General features: G+C 40.8%; 1 protein-coding gene across 2 annotated transcripts in view; it reads right to left on the reverse strand.

The window, feature by feature from the left end:
- LOC117363922 (putative N-acetylated-alpha-linked acidic dipeptidase) overlaps positions 1-14,829 on the reverse strand; it is a 294,479-nt gene that overhangs the window by 254,035 nt on the left and 25,615 nt on the right. For both annotated transcript variants that reach the window (XM_033952501.1, XM_033952500.1), the window contains exon 2: positions 241-463. In XM_033952501.1, the coding sequence (XP_033808392.1) occupies positions 241-443 (203 nt within the window). In that variant the 5' untranslated portion in view covers positions 444-463. The remainder of the gene's footprint in view (positions 1-240; positions 464-14,829) is intronic.

Genomic DNA, 14,829 nt, shown 5'->3' on the forward strand with positions numbered 1-14,829 from the left:
AGCACCCTGAGGTTGCTCCTTGTGACCCTGGGCAAGTCACTTAACCCCCACATTGCCCCAGGTACCCTAGATAGACTGTGAGCCCGCCAGGACTGACAGGGAAAAATACTTGTGTGCTTGAATAAATTCATGTAAACCACTCTGAGCTCCTCTGGGAGAATGGTATAAAATTAAATAAATATCCCCCCCCTCCCCATCACACTACCTCAGTTCAATAAAAAAAATGTAAGGCCCACTTACTCTAAATTCTTCCTTATGTTCTCGGCTTGGATTTCCTTCATAAGTCTTTGACTGTTGCTCGGGTCTCCATCATTGCTCATACTGTGTAGCCAGCTGGGGACCTCAGGTGCTAGGGCAAATCTTCCAATGACAATCCCAATGACAAACAAAGCAATGCATCCAAGTATGGCACCAAACACTTTTATGGGAGTTGTGCTCCCCATATTTGAAGTAAATGTTGTGCCTGAAAAGCCAAGCGAAAAAGAGAAAATCAGGTCAAATGTACAATTTCTTCCTTTTGTATTAGCTCTGTAAATTATTTATAGGGTATTTTCTTCCCCTCCAATCCTAGAAATGTTATAGTTTTCAACAACTGTGCAATCCAAAGGTCAAGGGAAATCTTTGTGTCTTAAACCTTAAAGCCTGAGATGTTTGCAGTATGCATTTTAAAGCAATCAGATTATTATCTATGCTAGCTTGCTGAAGAGGGTACAAAGATCAGGATGATACTAACAAATACACTCAAAGCTTGGTTTACGAGCATAATTCGTTCCAGAAGCATGCTTGCAATCCAAAGCACTCGTGTATCCAAGCGAATTTCCCCATAAGAAATCATGGAAACTCGGACGATTCGTTCCACAACCCAAAAACTTTAATACAAAATACTATACGTACTTGTATTGCAAGACCTCACTCATTTAGAACAGTCACTATACTCCTGCAGCATCAGAGAAAGAAGAACCATCGGCTCAGTTGTGATGATGTGACACCTGTATTGTATGTATTGCAAGACTTTGCTTGTTTAGAGCAGTCACTTACACTCTAATAATGACCCTTAAATGATGTAAGTTTTGGCAGCAACTTACAGTTACACATGTAACTGCGTTTAGGAGCTGTTCTATAAACTTATTGGCCGATATTCAAAGTGATAGTCAGCCACTGACCGGTTAAATTGCTTGTTTGGGGCCAATTAAATTGCAAGGTGTGGCCTAGTGGTTAGAGCTCCTGCCTCAGCACCCTGATGTTGTGCGTTTGATCACAGCCTGCTCCTTGTGACTCTGAGCAAGTCACTTGTAATCCCCCCATTGCCCCAGGTATCACAGTTAGATTGTGAGCCTGCCAGAAGAGCTAGGAAAAATACTTAAGAGTACCTGATTACTATTCAGTGTATTGGGTGAATCTCATCACGAAAGACGGTGGTTAATAAATCCCAATAGATCAAATAAATTTTCTATGGCACTTAACCAGCTAAGTGCTGCTGAAATTCGCAGTTAGAGGCTGATTTTCATACCGTTCTTCCCAATTAAAATGCCGAGGAAGGATGCCTGCGAGGAAGGCATCTGTGGCGCATCTACAGAGAAATGCAGGTACGCTTGGGCATGCGCCTGGCTTTGCCCAGAAGTAGCTTTGGGCGGGCTTAAGTGAACCGCCATGTCTCCATAGACAGGAGACAGACGCCTGAAATGTAGGCCTGCATTTCAAGCGTCTGTCTGGGAGGGTAGGCCCGATTCTGCATAGGACGCCAGGGACAGACTTAAAGATCTCAATCTGTATACTTTGGAGGAAAGGCGAGAGAGGGGAGATATGATAGAAACTTTTAAATACCTACTTAATGTAAATGCGCATGAGTCAACTCTCATTTGAAAGGAAACTCTGCAATGAGAGGGCATAGGATGAAGTTAAGAGGTATACTTTTTTATAGAAAGGGTGGTAGGTGCGTGGAACAGTCTCCCGGAAGAGGTGGTGGAAACAGAGACTGTGTCTGAATTCAAGAGGGACTTGGATAGGCATATGGGATCTCTCGGAGAGAGAAAGAAATAATGATAATGGTTACTGTGGATGGGCAAACTAGATGGGCCATTTGGCCTTTATCTGGCATCAGGTTTCTATGTTTCTATGACAAGCGATCAGTGGCTGCTTCTTAAGCGGCCGCTGATACCGGCATCCTATACAGAATCAGGCCTTAGCGCCTAACTCAAGGCCGGCTATGTTGGCGGCATTTCAGGGGCAGAGTTAGCCTTTGCCCATTAAGTTCTGATATAGTGCCCATTGACCCTGGTGCTAGTCTCACAGCACTACAGCTAAGAATTAGCTTTCCACATAAGGGCAATTTGCACTGCAGTCTGTATTGATGGATAGACATTTCTGAATCTTATGTGTTGTATTTATAATTACTAGGATGCTGGTAAGGGCTGTGGAATATTTTAATGACAGAATTTGAGAAAACAGGCTGTCCTAAATAGAAGAACAAATGCCTGAAGCACTATCATGTATTACAAAATATAGCATAATTGCAAAATAAACTAATGACAGAATGCTCTGAGTGAGCTTTATGTTCTATACAACAGTGCTAATAGCAGGTTTCAAGGCACTTCTGTTTGAATTGATGCCAGCTAAAGAGCCAAAAGATTTGAAATATACCTGTGGGAATCCAGTGCAAGTCGGGTTATGAGGCTGATTTGTTACAGAGTTAGAGCCTTCTATGTTGCAATGCCTGAGCTGTCAGTAGCCTCTAATTACAAGCATAGCACAAACTGAACCTCTTGTGGCAGTGGTGGGCAATCTCAGTCCTTGAGGGCCACAACCCATTTGGGCTTTTAGGATTTCCTCTTAGAATATGCATAAATCTATTTGCATACAATAGAATCTAATCTAATCTAATGCTTGGCTTTATATACCGAGACTTCAATCCAGGAAAGCTCGACTCGGTTTACAATAGTTAGCTTAAGCAAATGAAGGCTGTAAGGGAGAAGATATCAAAAAAAGTTAATTTCCAAAGTGCTTAGTGAACAAAATGGTTTTCAAAGACTTGCGAAAAAATGAAAGGGAGCTGGAGCTTCTTAAAAATAGTTGGGAAAACTTAAAAAACACAGATTGGCCAAAGATCTTAGCTCCTTTGATACCTTTTCTGGAAGGAAAAGATAGTTTAAGTTGTTGGTCACCCCTTGCAAAAGAGAATCTATAAAGATTCCAGGATAAAGGAACTAAGGGAGTGAAAATACCGTAAAGAATTTTAAAGATGACATAAGCACATTTAAACTGAACTCTAAAATAAACAGGGAGCCAGTGAAGACTATAAATCAACGGTGTCACGTGATCGAACTTACGTTTCCCGAAAATCAATTTAGCAGCAGTATACTGGACTAATTGTACTCTAAGAAGATAGACTTTTGTAATACTGAGATAAATAACATTACAATAATCAAGGTGAGATAAAATAATTGACTGAACTAGAATGGAGAAGTGGTGCTGATGAAAGAGGTGTCTGACCCTCCTCAGCATACACAAATTGAAAACTAGAAGCAGTGCATGCAAATAGATCTCATGCATATTCATGGATAAATCTTAAAAACCAACTGGGTTGCAGCTCTTGAGAACCACCTCTGGGGTAATTTTATAAGTAGCTGCCTAGTTTTAGGTGCTAATTCCCGGATTCAGCATATGACACACAAGTTTGCACATGCATATAAACATAGAAACATGATGGCAGATAAGGCCAAATGGCCCATCTAATCTGCCCATCCGCAGTAATCATTATCTCTTTCTCTCTCTCTGAGAGATCCCACATGCCTATCCCAGGCCCTCTTGAATTCAGATAGAGTCTCTGTTTCCACCACCTCTTCCGGGAGACTGTTCCTTGCATCTACCACCCTTTCTGTAAAAAAGTATTTCCTCAGATTACTCCGGAGCCTTTTAACTTCATCCTATGCCCTTTCATTGCAGAATTTTCTTTCAAATTAAAGAGGTTCAACTCATGCGCATTTACATTTCGTAGGTATTTAAATGTTTGTATCATATCTCCCCTCTCCCGCCTTTCCTCCAAAGTATACAGATTGAGATCTTTAAGTCTGTCCCCATGTGCCTTATGATGAAGACCACACACCATTTTAGTAGCATTAGCTAACAATCCATTAACTAGCAATAAATTAATTAGATTTTGGGCATGAATTTTCCCTTAACCACATGTGCCTAAATCCCCTAGAATACAACTCCAAAACGGGTGTGACCAGGGCATTCTAAAAATTTGCATATAAAGTTAAAGAATAACACCATCTAAGCACTGTGCTAAAAAGATCTCTCTTTACAGAATAGTATTCTGTGCCAATTTTTTCTGGCACCCATATTTGAGCTCCATTTATTGAACCCAGTCCTAAGAGTGAACATAAAGGGCTGTATTTTAGTCATTTACATGCGTAAGTGGCACTTTCACACATAAATAACCTCAAATTACAGACTAGCAAGAAAGCACAGACATAAGATTTATGATGAATGCTTTCAGTGCGGGAGGGTACAGAAGTGGAGATTCAGCAGAACGCGAGTGGACTCCACCTTTATAGATTATATAAAAATCTTTAACTTGCATACTAGCAAAAAGTATGTGCTCATGTTTACACCAAACTTTGAGCTGGTGTATAGAGAATGAAACGGTGGTTGTTACCCGCGGCTAGCCACAGGTAACCTGTTGAAATGGTGACCAAAAAAAAGGTCACTGTGAGATCAGGGACAAGGCCATTCACTGCCCCGTGGAGCGGTGAATGGTGAGCACGCGCGGTGAACAAGCGTGTGGTCCAGCAGCCCCCTTTCTCCCGCCGGCTGTGCATTTCCGTCCCTCCCTCCCTTTCCCTTCTCTTGTGCCAAAACTGTACCTTCTCCTCTCCATCCCCCACCCCCAGCACCCTTCACGGTCCAGCAGCTCCCTCCCGCCGGCCAGCTGTGCATCTCTCTCCCTCTCTTCCCCTTACCTTCTCTTCATGGTGAAACTGGCGATTTCTATAAGGCTCTGCGCTGTATTTCAGCCGGAGCCATGAAGTCGCATTGCGTTGCCTGCTGGAAAAGTCTCCTCTGATGCAACTTCCTGTTTCCGGTTGCATCGGAGAAGACTTTTCAAACAGGCAATGCGATGCAACTTCAAGGCTCCGGCTGTAATACAGCGCATAGCCTTACAGAAATCGCCAGTTTCACCACGAAGAGAAGGTAAGGGGAAGAGAGGGAGGGAGATACACGGCTGGCCAGTGGGAGGGAGCTGCTGAACCGCATGAAGGGTGCTGGAGGTGGAGGGATGGAGAGGAGAAGACGCTGAAGCAGCCTGAAATGAACTGGGGAAGAAAGAGAGAGGAGAAGACGCTGGGAAATGGGGAAGAGAGAGTGGGGAAAAGATGCTGGGGGAATAGGGAAGAGAGAGTGGGGAGAAGACACTGAAAGGAAATGGGGAACAGAGAGTGGGGAGAAGACACTGAAGGGAAATAGGGAACAGAGAGTGGGGAGAAGACGCTGAAGGGAAATGGGGAACAGAGAGTGGGGAGAAGACGCTGAAGGGAAATGGGGAACAGAGAGTGGGGAGAAGACGCTGAAGGGAAATGGGGATGACAGAGTAGGGAGAAGACGCTGAAGGGAATGGGGAAGAGAGAGTGGGGAGAAGATGCTGGAAGGGAAGAAGAAAGAGATGCCAGACTATGGGGGAGCGGAGGGAAGAAGATGGGTGCCAGACCAATTGGGGTGGGAGGGGTGAAGGAAGAGGCACAGTAACAGCAAATAGAAGGCGCAGAGAGAAAACAGACAGTGGATGGAAGGGATTGAATGAGAAGATGAGGAAAGCAGAAACCAGACAACAAAGGTAGAAAAAAAAAATTCTATTTATTTTCTTTTTCCTTTTTTTTTTTTGCTTTAGGATAAAGTAGTATATTAGTTGTGTTGATAAAAATGTATAAACAAAGCCCTGCCAGCTGAACATCTCTTTCTCCAGTTCAGCAACCAGAACTTTGATTTATAAGAAAGGAATAAGCTAACTATTGCAGTACTGAGGCTTGTATGGATGCCATGGGGACAGGGACGGGGCGGTGAATGGGATGGTAGTGACGGTGATGGGGCAGTGAAGGGGATGGCGGTGGCGGTGATGGTGACGGGGCGGTGAAGGGAATGGCGGCGACTGGGCGGTGAAGGGGATGGTGGGCAGGGACAGTGCAGTGACGGGGACAGATTTTTTTTCCCGTGTCATTCTCTAATGGTGTATATGCTGGAGCCTGTGTACATGTGTTCTTTCACACCTACACTAGTGTTTTATAAAATCAAGTAGGCCCATACTTGAAAAAGTGCATTAGCTAAGTGAGGCTTTTTAAAATTACCTTCTATGAGTTATAATTGTAGAAGTTGCAGGCTAAACAATTTTTTTACAATAAGATAGGTTATGTTATACATGACAAAGATTTTTTTGTATGTAAAAAAAACTCTTCTATATCTCAATCCCCTGTGTATGTATCATTGTTTTAAACGTGCTGCTAAACGCTGCTCTCTGACAGAGAAGTGAACAGCAATTGAGAGCAGCGTTTAGCAGCACGTTTAAAACACCGAAAAATAAGTCCCTTTTGCTTTGAATTTTTTCATTGAATGTACTGTGTTTAGACATTGCTATAATTCTAACCAGTGCACCTGAACTTTAAGATTTTCTGCTACCTTAGTGGGTTTTTGACCAATGATAGAAGCATGGGGGAGAGCAGTTGAAGTATTTTGCTCTCTCTCATAGCTCTGGTGCAGGTTTGCTTCTGAGGCCTTTTCCCTCTTTGAATAAGTTCTCTTAATAACTTTGGAGGTTATTTCACTAGTATTTCAAGTCAAGGTATATACTTGGCTTATAGTTCCCAGCATATATATAACTGGAGTTCTTGATAATTTTGTGTTTAACGTACTCCAGTTCCTTTATTTTTGTTTTGAATAATTTCTGTATCATTGTTATCCGCATAGATGGTCGATATGTGGGCTACAAGTGTTTTTCAAGGTTTGTTTTCAAGTTTTTATTGAATTTAATATACCGACCATCAACGTGTACCTGGCCGGTTTACAATACTAAAAAAAAAAGAAAAAAGAGATAAAAAATAAATAAATGATGGTTTCTAAGCTTCTGTTTACTATGCTACAAAGTTAATATGTTACTCTTGGTAGAATTCTGTACAACTACGCAATGCAGAATTTGCCTAGAATTCCCCCCTCCTTGAAGGAATTTTTGAGTGGTACACAGAAAGACTGTTACTCAAAATTATTGCCAGCGTTAACATGGGCTTAACACCAGATTTGCACATGTGTTGTGCATTAAGGGCCCGATTCTACATAGGCTGCCTAAAAAAAATCAGTGCCTATTAGTGCAATACTAAGGCCCAGATTTTTGAAATGGTGCTGATTTTCTAGGCGCCAGTAGATGTCCATACCTCCATTAAAAATGCCATCCAAATGGTGTTTTTAACTGAGATTTGAGGCACATTCCAGTGTGTAGAAATTCAGCACCAGAATCATGCTTGCATAGGTGCTTTAGGCCGCTAAATGTCAAAGTAGGCATGGCCAACTCAGGAAATGGTGTTAGGCGCCTACGTAGGTGTGATTCATGTGAAGATAGGTGACAGAAATGTAGATCTGGAAAACCCTGACCTATAATTCAGGTGCCTATCTTTCACGTTGGCGCGATCCCAAAACCAGTGCTGATTAAGTGTTGGGAGCAGCGCGGGGCATTCAGCGTGGCTACCTGTACTAAAAATTGCTAGCGCAGTTTAATAAAAGGGGATATTAGTTGAGAAAATTGATCAATTCTGTAGGAACATAAGAACAAAATAAAACAACATAAGAACAGCCATACTGGGTCAGATCAAAGGTCCATCTAGTCCAGCATCCTGATACCAACAGTGGTCAATCCAGGTCACAAGTTCCTGGCAGAAACCCAAATAGTATCATTGACTAGAAGAAAGGGGGGTATAAAGGATAATTTATATAATACCATATTTAAGAATTTTTACACATCAGTGTCTAGCTTCTTTTCACCCACTGTTTTTATCATTTAAATGGAACCCCATAGTAACAACAACCCCCCCCCCCAGAGGTTGAAGTATCATAAAAAATGTGTTCTTTTCAGTAAAGAGACCTCTTATAACATGGATTAGGTCTGGATACCATAATTAAATTAAAGAAATAAAACTTTTAAACAAGAGACATTTGAACCCTTAGTTAGTTTTTAGGTTCTAGTTTTGGTATTAAATAAACATTAAAGGGATGGTTAGGAAGGAGGTTTTGATTATACTACATGCATTCAGGATGAAGACCTGAAATACATCCATGTTATAAGAGGTCTCTTTAGTGAAAACAATGCATTTTTTAATGATACTTTAACCTCTTAATTTATATACTAGGGGGTGAGTTTGTTGTTATTATGGGGTTCCATTTAAATGATAAAAACAGTGGGTGAATATAAGTGGCTTATCCATTAGTATTAAAAAGAAGCTAGACTGATGTATACAAATTATTAAATAAGGTATTATATAAATTATCCTTTATACCCCCTTTCTTCTAGTCAGTGATACTTTGTGGGTTGGATAACTTAGAAGGTGATCCGTTTGTTGTTGTAGAAACCCAAATAGTAGCATCATTCCATGCTACTGAATCCAAGGCAAGCAGCGGCTTCCCTCATGTCTGTTTCAATAGCAGACTATGGACTTGTCCTCCAGGAATTCGTCCAAACCTTTTTTAAACCCTGCTACTCTTAACCAGTGGCGTAGCAAGGGTGAGAGGCACCCAGGTCAGTAGCACCCCTCAACCCGCCCCTCATCCCCATCCACTCCTTCCTCGCCCCCTCCTGCCTCATGGTTGAAATACTGATAACTTTGATCTAATCTAGGTTTGTCCAAGATTAGATATGAAGGATGTAATCTTCCATAGCTTTTGCTCACTCTGGTTAAGCCAACAGAACATGCTGACAATTTTAACTGCATTGCAGGGCTGACACTGAGAAGAGTGTTAGGTTAAACTTTTTTTGACAGGTAAGCTCTTTAAGGATAGGAACCTTCTACAGTGATAGTAGTTTATTCATGTAAATGGAAAGTTTACTTTTCTCCTTTAGATATTAATGAATTTGCAATTTAATAGTTGTGGTATTTCACGTCTTTTATTTGTGAATGAAAAAATTATTACAGAAAAAAGTGGGTAAGTGATTATAATGTCACTGAATGAATTGTCCCCAGATATGGAATGCCTTCCAAGATAACTACAATTAAGGTAAGCTATTTCTGAATCATGTTATTACAAGAATTAATAGACTCCTCATTGATTGGGCACAAATTAAAATTTGTATATTAATTGTATCTTGGTAATTTGATGGAAACAACTAGTCAAGTAATTAATCATATGTTACAATGTATTGCTGTTATGGAAAAGCCAAAAACTTTAAAAACAGATAATGGTGCTGCATATTCTTCCAATGCTTTTTCTGAGTTTTGCTTACAATGGGATATACAATTGATTCACGGTTTGCCTTATAATTCTACAGGAAAAGCCATTGTAGAACGTGTAAATCATACATTAAAATCATATTTATTAAAACAGAAACCAGTGAAATATGCCGTTCCTAATTTGAGACAGGTTCAAATGTCTTTATCCATTATTTTATTCACTATTAACCATTTGAACTATTTTTCAGACTACTCTGCACATCATAAACATCATCAAAATGCAGTTCCATTACCACAACCTTTGGTGAAATATAAACTGTCACCTAATCCTGTCTGGCATTGCCCTGCTCCCTTGATATCCTGGGGATGGGTTTATGTGCCTGTTTCAACTCCTACAGGTCCTGTTTGGGTGCCTAGCAGACATGTCTGACCTGCATGAGCCGTTGCTGACACTCCTCCTGTTCCTATCTCAAAAACTATAGAAGAAGGGAATGTCCTGGCATCAGCATTTGCAGAACCCCATTCCTAAATTTGATTTTATCCTACGATGACCTCAACAAGTTCCCATACCACAGCAAGACAACCGGAATAGAAAGCGTTATTCTAAGACTGATCCTGTGACTTGGAGACACATTAAAACTTAAGTGATCAAGCCGTTCTCACCTTGAGACAAAATGAAAAGAACATGACTCCTGAAGCCTTTACTGCTGCTATTTTTGGACAATTAACTTATAACTCTTTAATGATTGTTATTTGCTTGTTAACTTTTCTTAGTCTTCCTCTTCCTTCTGCTGGGGAATCATGGGAGTAAAGAATGCAATATAACATTTGGGAAAAAATAGAAAATATCTCAGGAAACGGCAACTTCTGCTTACAGCAGAGCATTGAGGCACACACTTTGTTAGGTTCTTGTTTAATTCCAGTATGTAAAGCACCAGGGGGAATAGGAAATATTTCCCAACTAACCAATTTTATGACTGAAGATGAAGTATCATATACCATGTTTACATCATTGGGAAAAGTAGCCCGAAAATAACCCTGGAATGCCATGACCATTTATACCCCCATTGTAGCAAATCATAAAAATCTGTCATTTGCTAGGGTAAAAAATTGTACTAGAAATTACATTAACAGTGGACTAGCTTTGTGGAACTATTCATATTTTGTAAATATTTCATATATTAATGTTCACCTTGTTCTGCCTGCAGGATGGATTTGGACATGTGGAAAGCGAACATGGAATTATATTCCAGCTAATTTATCACACAATACACAATGCTGCCTGAGTAGATTAGTGGCAGCCTTGGTAAATAAAAAGCAATTGATTAAGCCCAGGATTACTAAAGAAAAACGCTCTGTCTCTATAACCTCTGATAGTTATACCTTAAATGACCAGTGTGATAGTAATGTCGACTTGCTTTCAAAAGCAGAATATGTCTCTTTGGCAATTTCTTTAGTTGGATTACCTGGGTTAGCAGTATATAATCATAAAACTTTAGCTCGATTGGCTTGTGCATTAGCTATAAACATACCTCACACGCACTTAGCTTGTTAAATCAAGAACAAAATGAAATAGGGACAGCTGTGTTAGACAACAGAGCAGCCATAGATTATCTCTTCTTATTACATCATCACAGTTCCAGTCCTGATGAAATTAAGGTTCTTATCGACAGTGTTGTGCTGGCCATTAAGATGAATATCTCAATGCTCTCTGTTCAAGATATCAATGAGCACATGGTGAAGTATGTTAGTATACCAGATAGCTGGAGAAGCAAAAACTATGCGTTTGAATTTCTTGGAATTATCAATGGCATCATGCGAGATGATCGTACGGCAGACATTAAATTAGCAACGTATCATAAGTTAACTGTTGATGAAAGCACAGACATTTCTGTCAACAAGTACTTAATACTCTACTTTAAGTATCAGCCAATTCAAATGAATATAGGACATCATTTGGTGGGATGCTACAGTTGGAAGCATGTGATGCTACATCAATAGTAACAGCAATTAGGGAATTCTATAGGAAACATGAACTTGACCTGAATAAAGTGGTTATGTTCACCTCTGATGGTGCCTCTGTTATGTTGGGCAAAATAGATGGTGTTGCAGCACAGCTGAGAAAAGACATTCCACATTTAGTGCAGCAACATTGGGAAGATTTGGGACTTTCTGATTCATGGAAAGAAGTAAAATTGATGAAAGAAGTAGAAACTGTAATGAGAACTGTGTACACGGTGTTCTGTCGGTCTTCTACTAAACGATGCAAATTTCAAGAAATAGCAGATGCATCTGAATGTGAATCAATTGCTTTCAGACCTCTGAATGAAGTGCGCTGGTTATCTAGACACTTTGCACTTAAAGCAATTATTCAAAATTATGATCCCCTGTTAAGATATTTTGAAGAACACAAAAATAATGATCCTATTGCAAAGTACTGCTATAAAAAGCTGAACAGGGAACAATTTCATATTACAATTGAAGTTTTGAATGATGTCTTATCAGAACTGGCTTCCTTAACCATGGCATTTCAAAAATGTGGTTTGACACCATTGGAAGCTTATCATCTTGCACAGGGTAAATTGAACAAACTTCAAATGCAATACTTAGGCGACAAGGTTAAGTGGCGTGATAAAGTCAACAGTCTTCTTGACAACAGGATGAGGTCTGAAGAAAAAGTTTCAGTGGATACTAATTCCATATTAACCTTCATCAACATCCTATGTTTGCATCTGGGTGAAAGATTTCCTGAAAATGAAGTTGAGGAATGGTCTGCTTTTGACTGTACAGCAATATCACAATGCGACTTTGACTTCGGAAATGGACATATCAGATCTCTGTTTAAAGTATAAACAATTTCTTCCGGATGAAAGTATTATTATTCAGAAATACAATGACTTTAAATTCCTTGTTGCAGAAAAAAATCAAAAGCAATCTGATAAACAGCTTTCCAGATGACAAAATTTGCATTTCAGAATGATCAATTTGCAGATTTAGCAAAATTGATGGACATTGGTGCCACATTCTTAGCATCTAGTTCAGATTGTGAGCATGGTTTTAGTCTAATGAACAATTTGAAAACTAAACAAAGGAATCGTTTACATTTAGAGCATTTGGAAATGATGATGCGTGTTAAGAGTCACCTTCAAGATGGAGGCTCAACAGATCTTGACAGAATTTATTTGGACTGGATAAATATGAAAGATCGCAGGGAAAAACTTAGAAAATTAAATTTCTGCTGTTTTCTAAATTTTAAGTATAAAGTACAATGATTTATATTTATTGAAATGAGACTTTATTTACATAAAGGGTAACTAACATAGAGTGTAACTAAAATTACATTGTGTTTTTGTTAATTCAGACTAAACTCAAAGACCTGCCCATAAATGTTCATAACTGAACTCCGGGCCCTCTGGCAATCATTTTTATAGAGCACACAAGTTTAGTTTTTCTTTAAAATGCGCACAGATGAATTTTTTTGCGCACACAGCCTATGAAAAGTTAGAGGGAACATTGGTCCTGGCTTCCATCTGGCCAATGGATCCGGGTTATTTTGCAGTATCTACTCCTTGGGATCAGTCTCTTGATAACTCTCTGTTGTTTTGTTCAATGCCTGCCTTCTTTGTTTACCTTATGCATAAGTCCACGTCATGGTCGATATCGCAAATTATCCCGATCAGATTTGCCTTACTTCTATAAAGCCCTTAAAAATAGTAAGGAAAGAGAAGATGTAGAGACGCCATTCTGAAACAGGATAATGTTCAGCACACTGACATTCCAAGCCCTGTGAAAGAATGCTGAATCATTCCCTCTCTCCTCCTTACTTGTTAAAAATTAACCCTTATCTTATTTAAGTAGTCCTTATTTGGAAAAGGACCTCAGCTGACAGGCATTGAATACGTGCATAGACTCAGGTTTTATCTACGTGTTAATCAGGTGTTGCCTACATGCAGAGTTGAGGGTGACATGATGTAAAATCATGTACCTTTTTATTCACCAATCATTAGAGATGTACACGGGGGAGTTACCATGATGTCATTAGCATAGAAGCATAATAAAAGGGGTTCGGAGTTTGCCATGGCAACGCCTCCTCCCGACTCGCATCCTATGTGTGTGTTTCATCCCTACACTCCTTAAAGGCACACAGTGCCCCAGGATATCACTGAGGTTCAGGCTTAAGCCTTTTTCTCCTTCACACATCTACTGAAGGGAATAGATCTCAGTCAGGGCCAAATTTAAGATTTGTGCCCATTGGCAAGGCCAGACAGCAGATTCCAAAGAGTGATAGTTGGAGGGGATGTCAGAGATACCAAGGATTGGAGAGCCAGAAAAGGAGTTGAGGAAGACTACAGAAGCACAGTCAGTGGTCTTCACTGCAAGGCCCTTGAGCCGATGGCAATCCGTGGAGACCTTTATGGCGGCTCCTGCTGCAGTCTGGGGTATCATTCCCAGTCACTCTTTCTCTCTTCAGGCCACCAGCAGCCTGAGTGAGATAAACATGCTGCCTTCGGTGACCCTCGGCTACTGTTTCCTGTCCCTGCATAGGCGTGAGGCAGTAACTGAGGGAAAGCTTCTGGGCCAGCAGATTGTGGGAAGGAGAGGAGAAAGATGTCAGACCACCAGAGAGGGAGGAGATGCTGCTCAGAGATGGAGAGGAAGGGGAGAGAGAGGGAGGAGATGGTGCACTGGGATGGAAGGGAAGAGAGATGGGAAAAATGTTGTTTAAGAAAAGATGGGAATAGGGGAGAAGAAGGGCTAGGAGTCAAGATGGTCGCTGCTAGCTAGACGTGCTGCATGTTTGCTCCAGAGTAGCGCTTCATTTTGAACAGAGCTTTTCCTTGTGCTATTTCACTTATCAGCTATGCCAAAGAGAAGGGGCCGGAGTGCTGCTGGCGCCTCGCGGTGCACCGTTGTGCCTAATCACAGCACTATAAAAGAACTCCTGAGATGAATGCAGGAGGTTTTGACGGCATCAGAGGGTAGCCCACTGAGGACACAGGGAGGCAAACCCATGGCGGTTCCTCCAGGGCTACAGATAACATTCAGCCCCAACGAAAGGGCACCATCCCAGAGCCTCAGATTACCAGCTCTCCAAGGGGTGGGGGAAATCCCGGAGTCCGTGGTGTTCTCTCCTCCTGAGGCAAGCACTAATCCAGCAGAGGGCTTGAAGGTTGGGGCTCTTATTCAAGGATCCCTAATGGATATTCCTGGGGCAAGTTCATCTATGCGGGATGGACATAACCAGAGAGTAAGTTCTCAAGAAATTCAACAGAACAGTGAGCACTTTACTACTAGACAAGCTTTAATTTCCTTGGTTACACCACCTGAGATAACCCTAGACTCTTTGTGGGACCTTATGGCTAGCTTTGTAAAGACCAGGAGTTCAAATCTTCAATATGTTGAAGAA

The sequence above is a fragment of the Geotrypetes seraphini genome, chromosome 7, assembly GCF_902459505.1.
Source record: "Geotrypetes seraphini chromosome 7, aGeoSer1.1, whole genome shotgun sequence".
Lineage (NCBI taxonomy): Eukaryota > Metazoa > Chordata > Amphibia > Gymnophiona > Dermophiidae > Geotrypetes > Geotrypetes seraphini.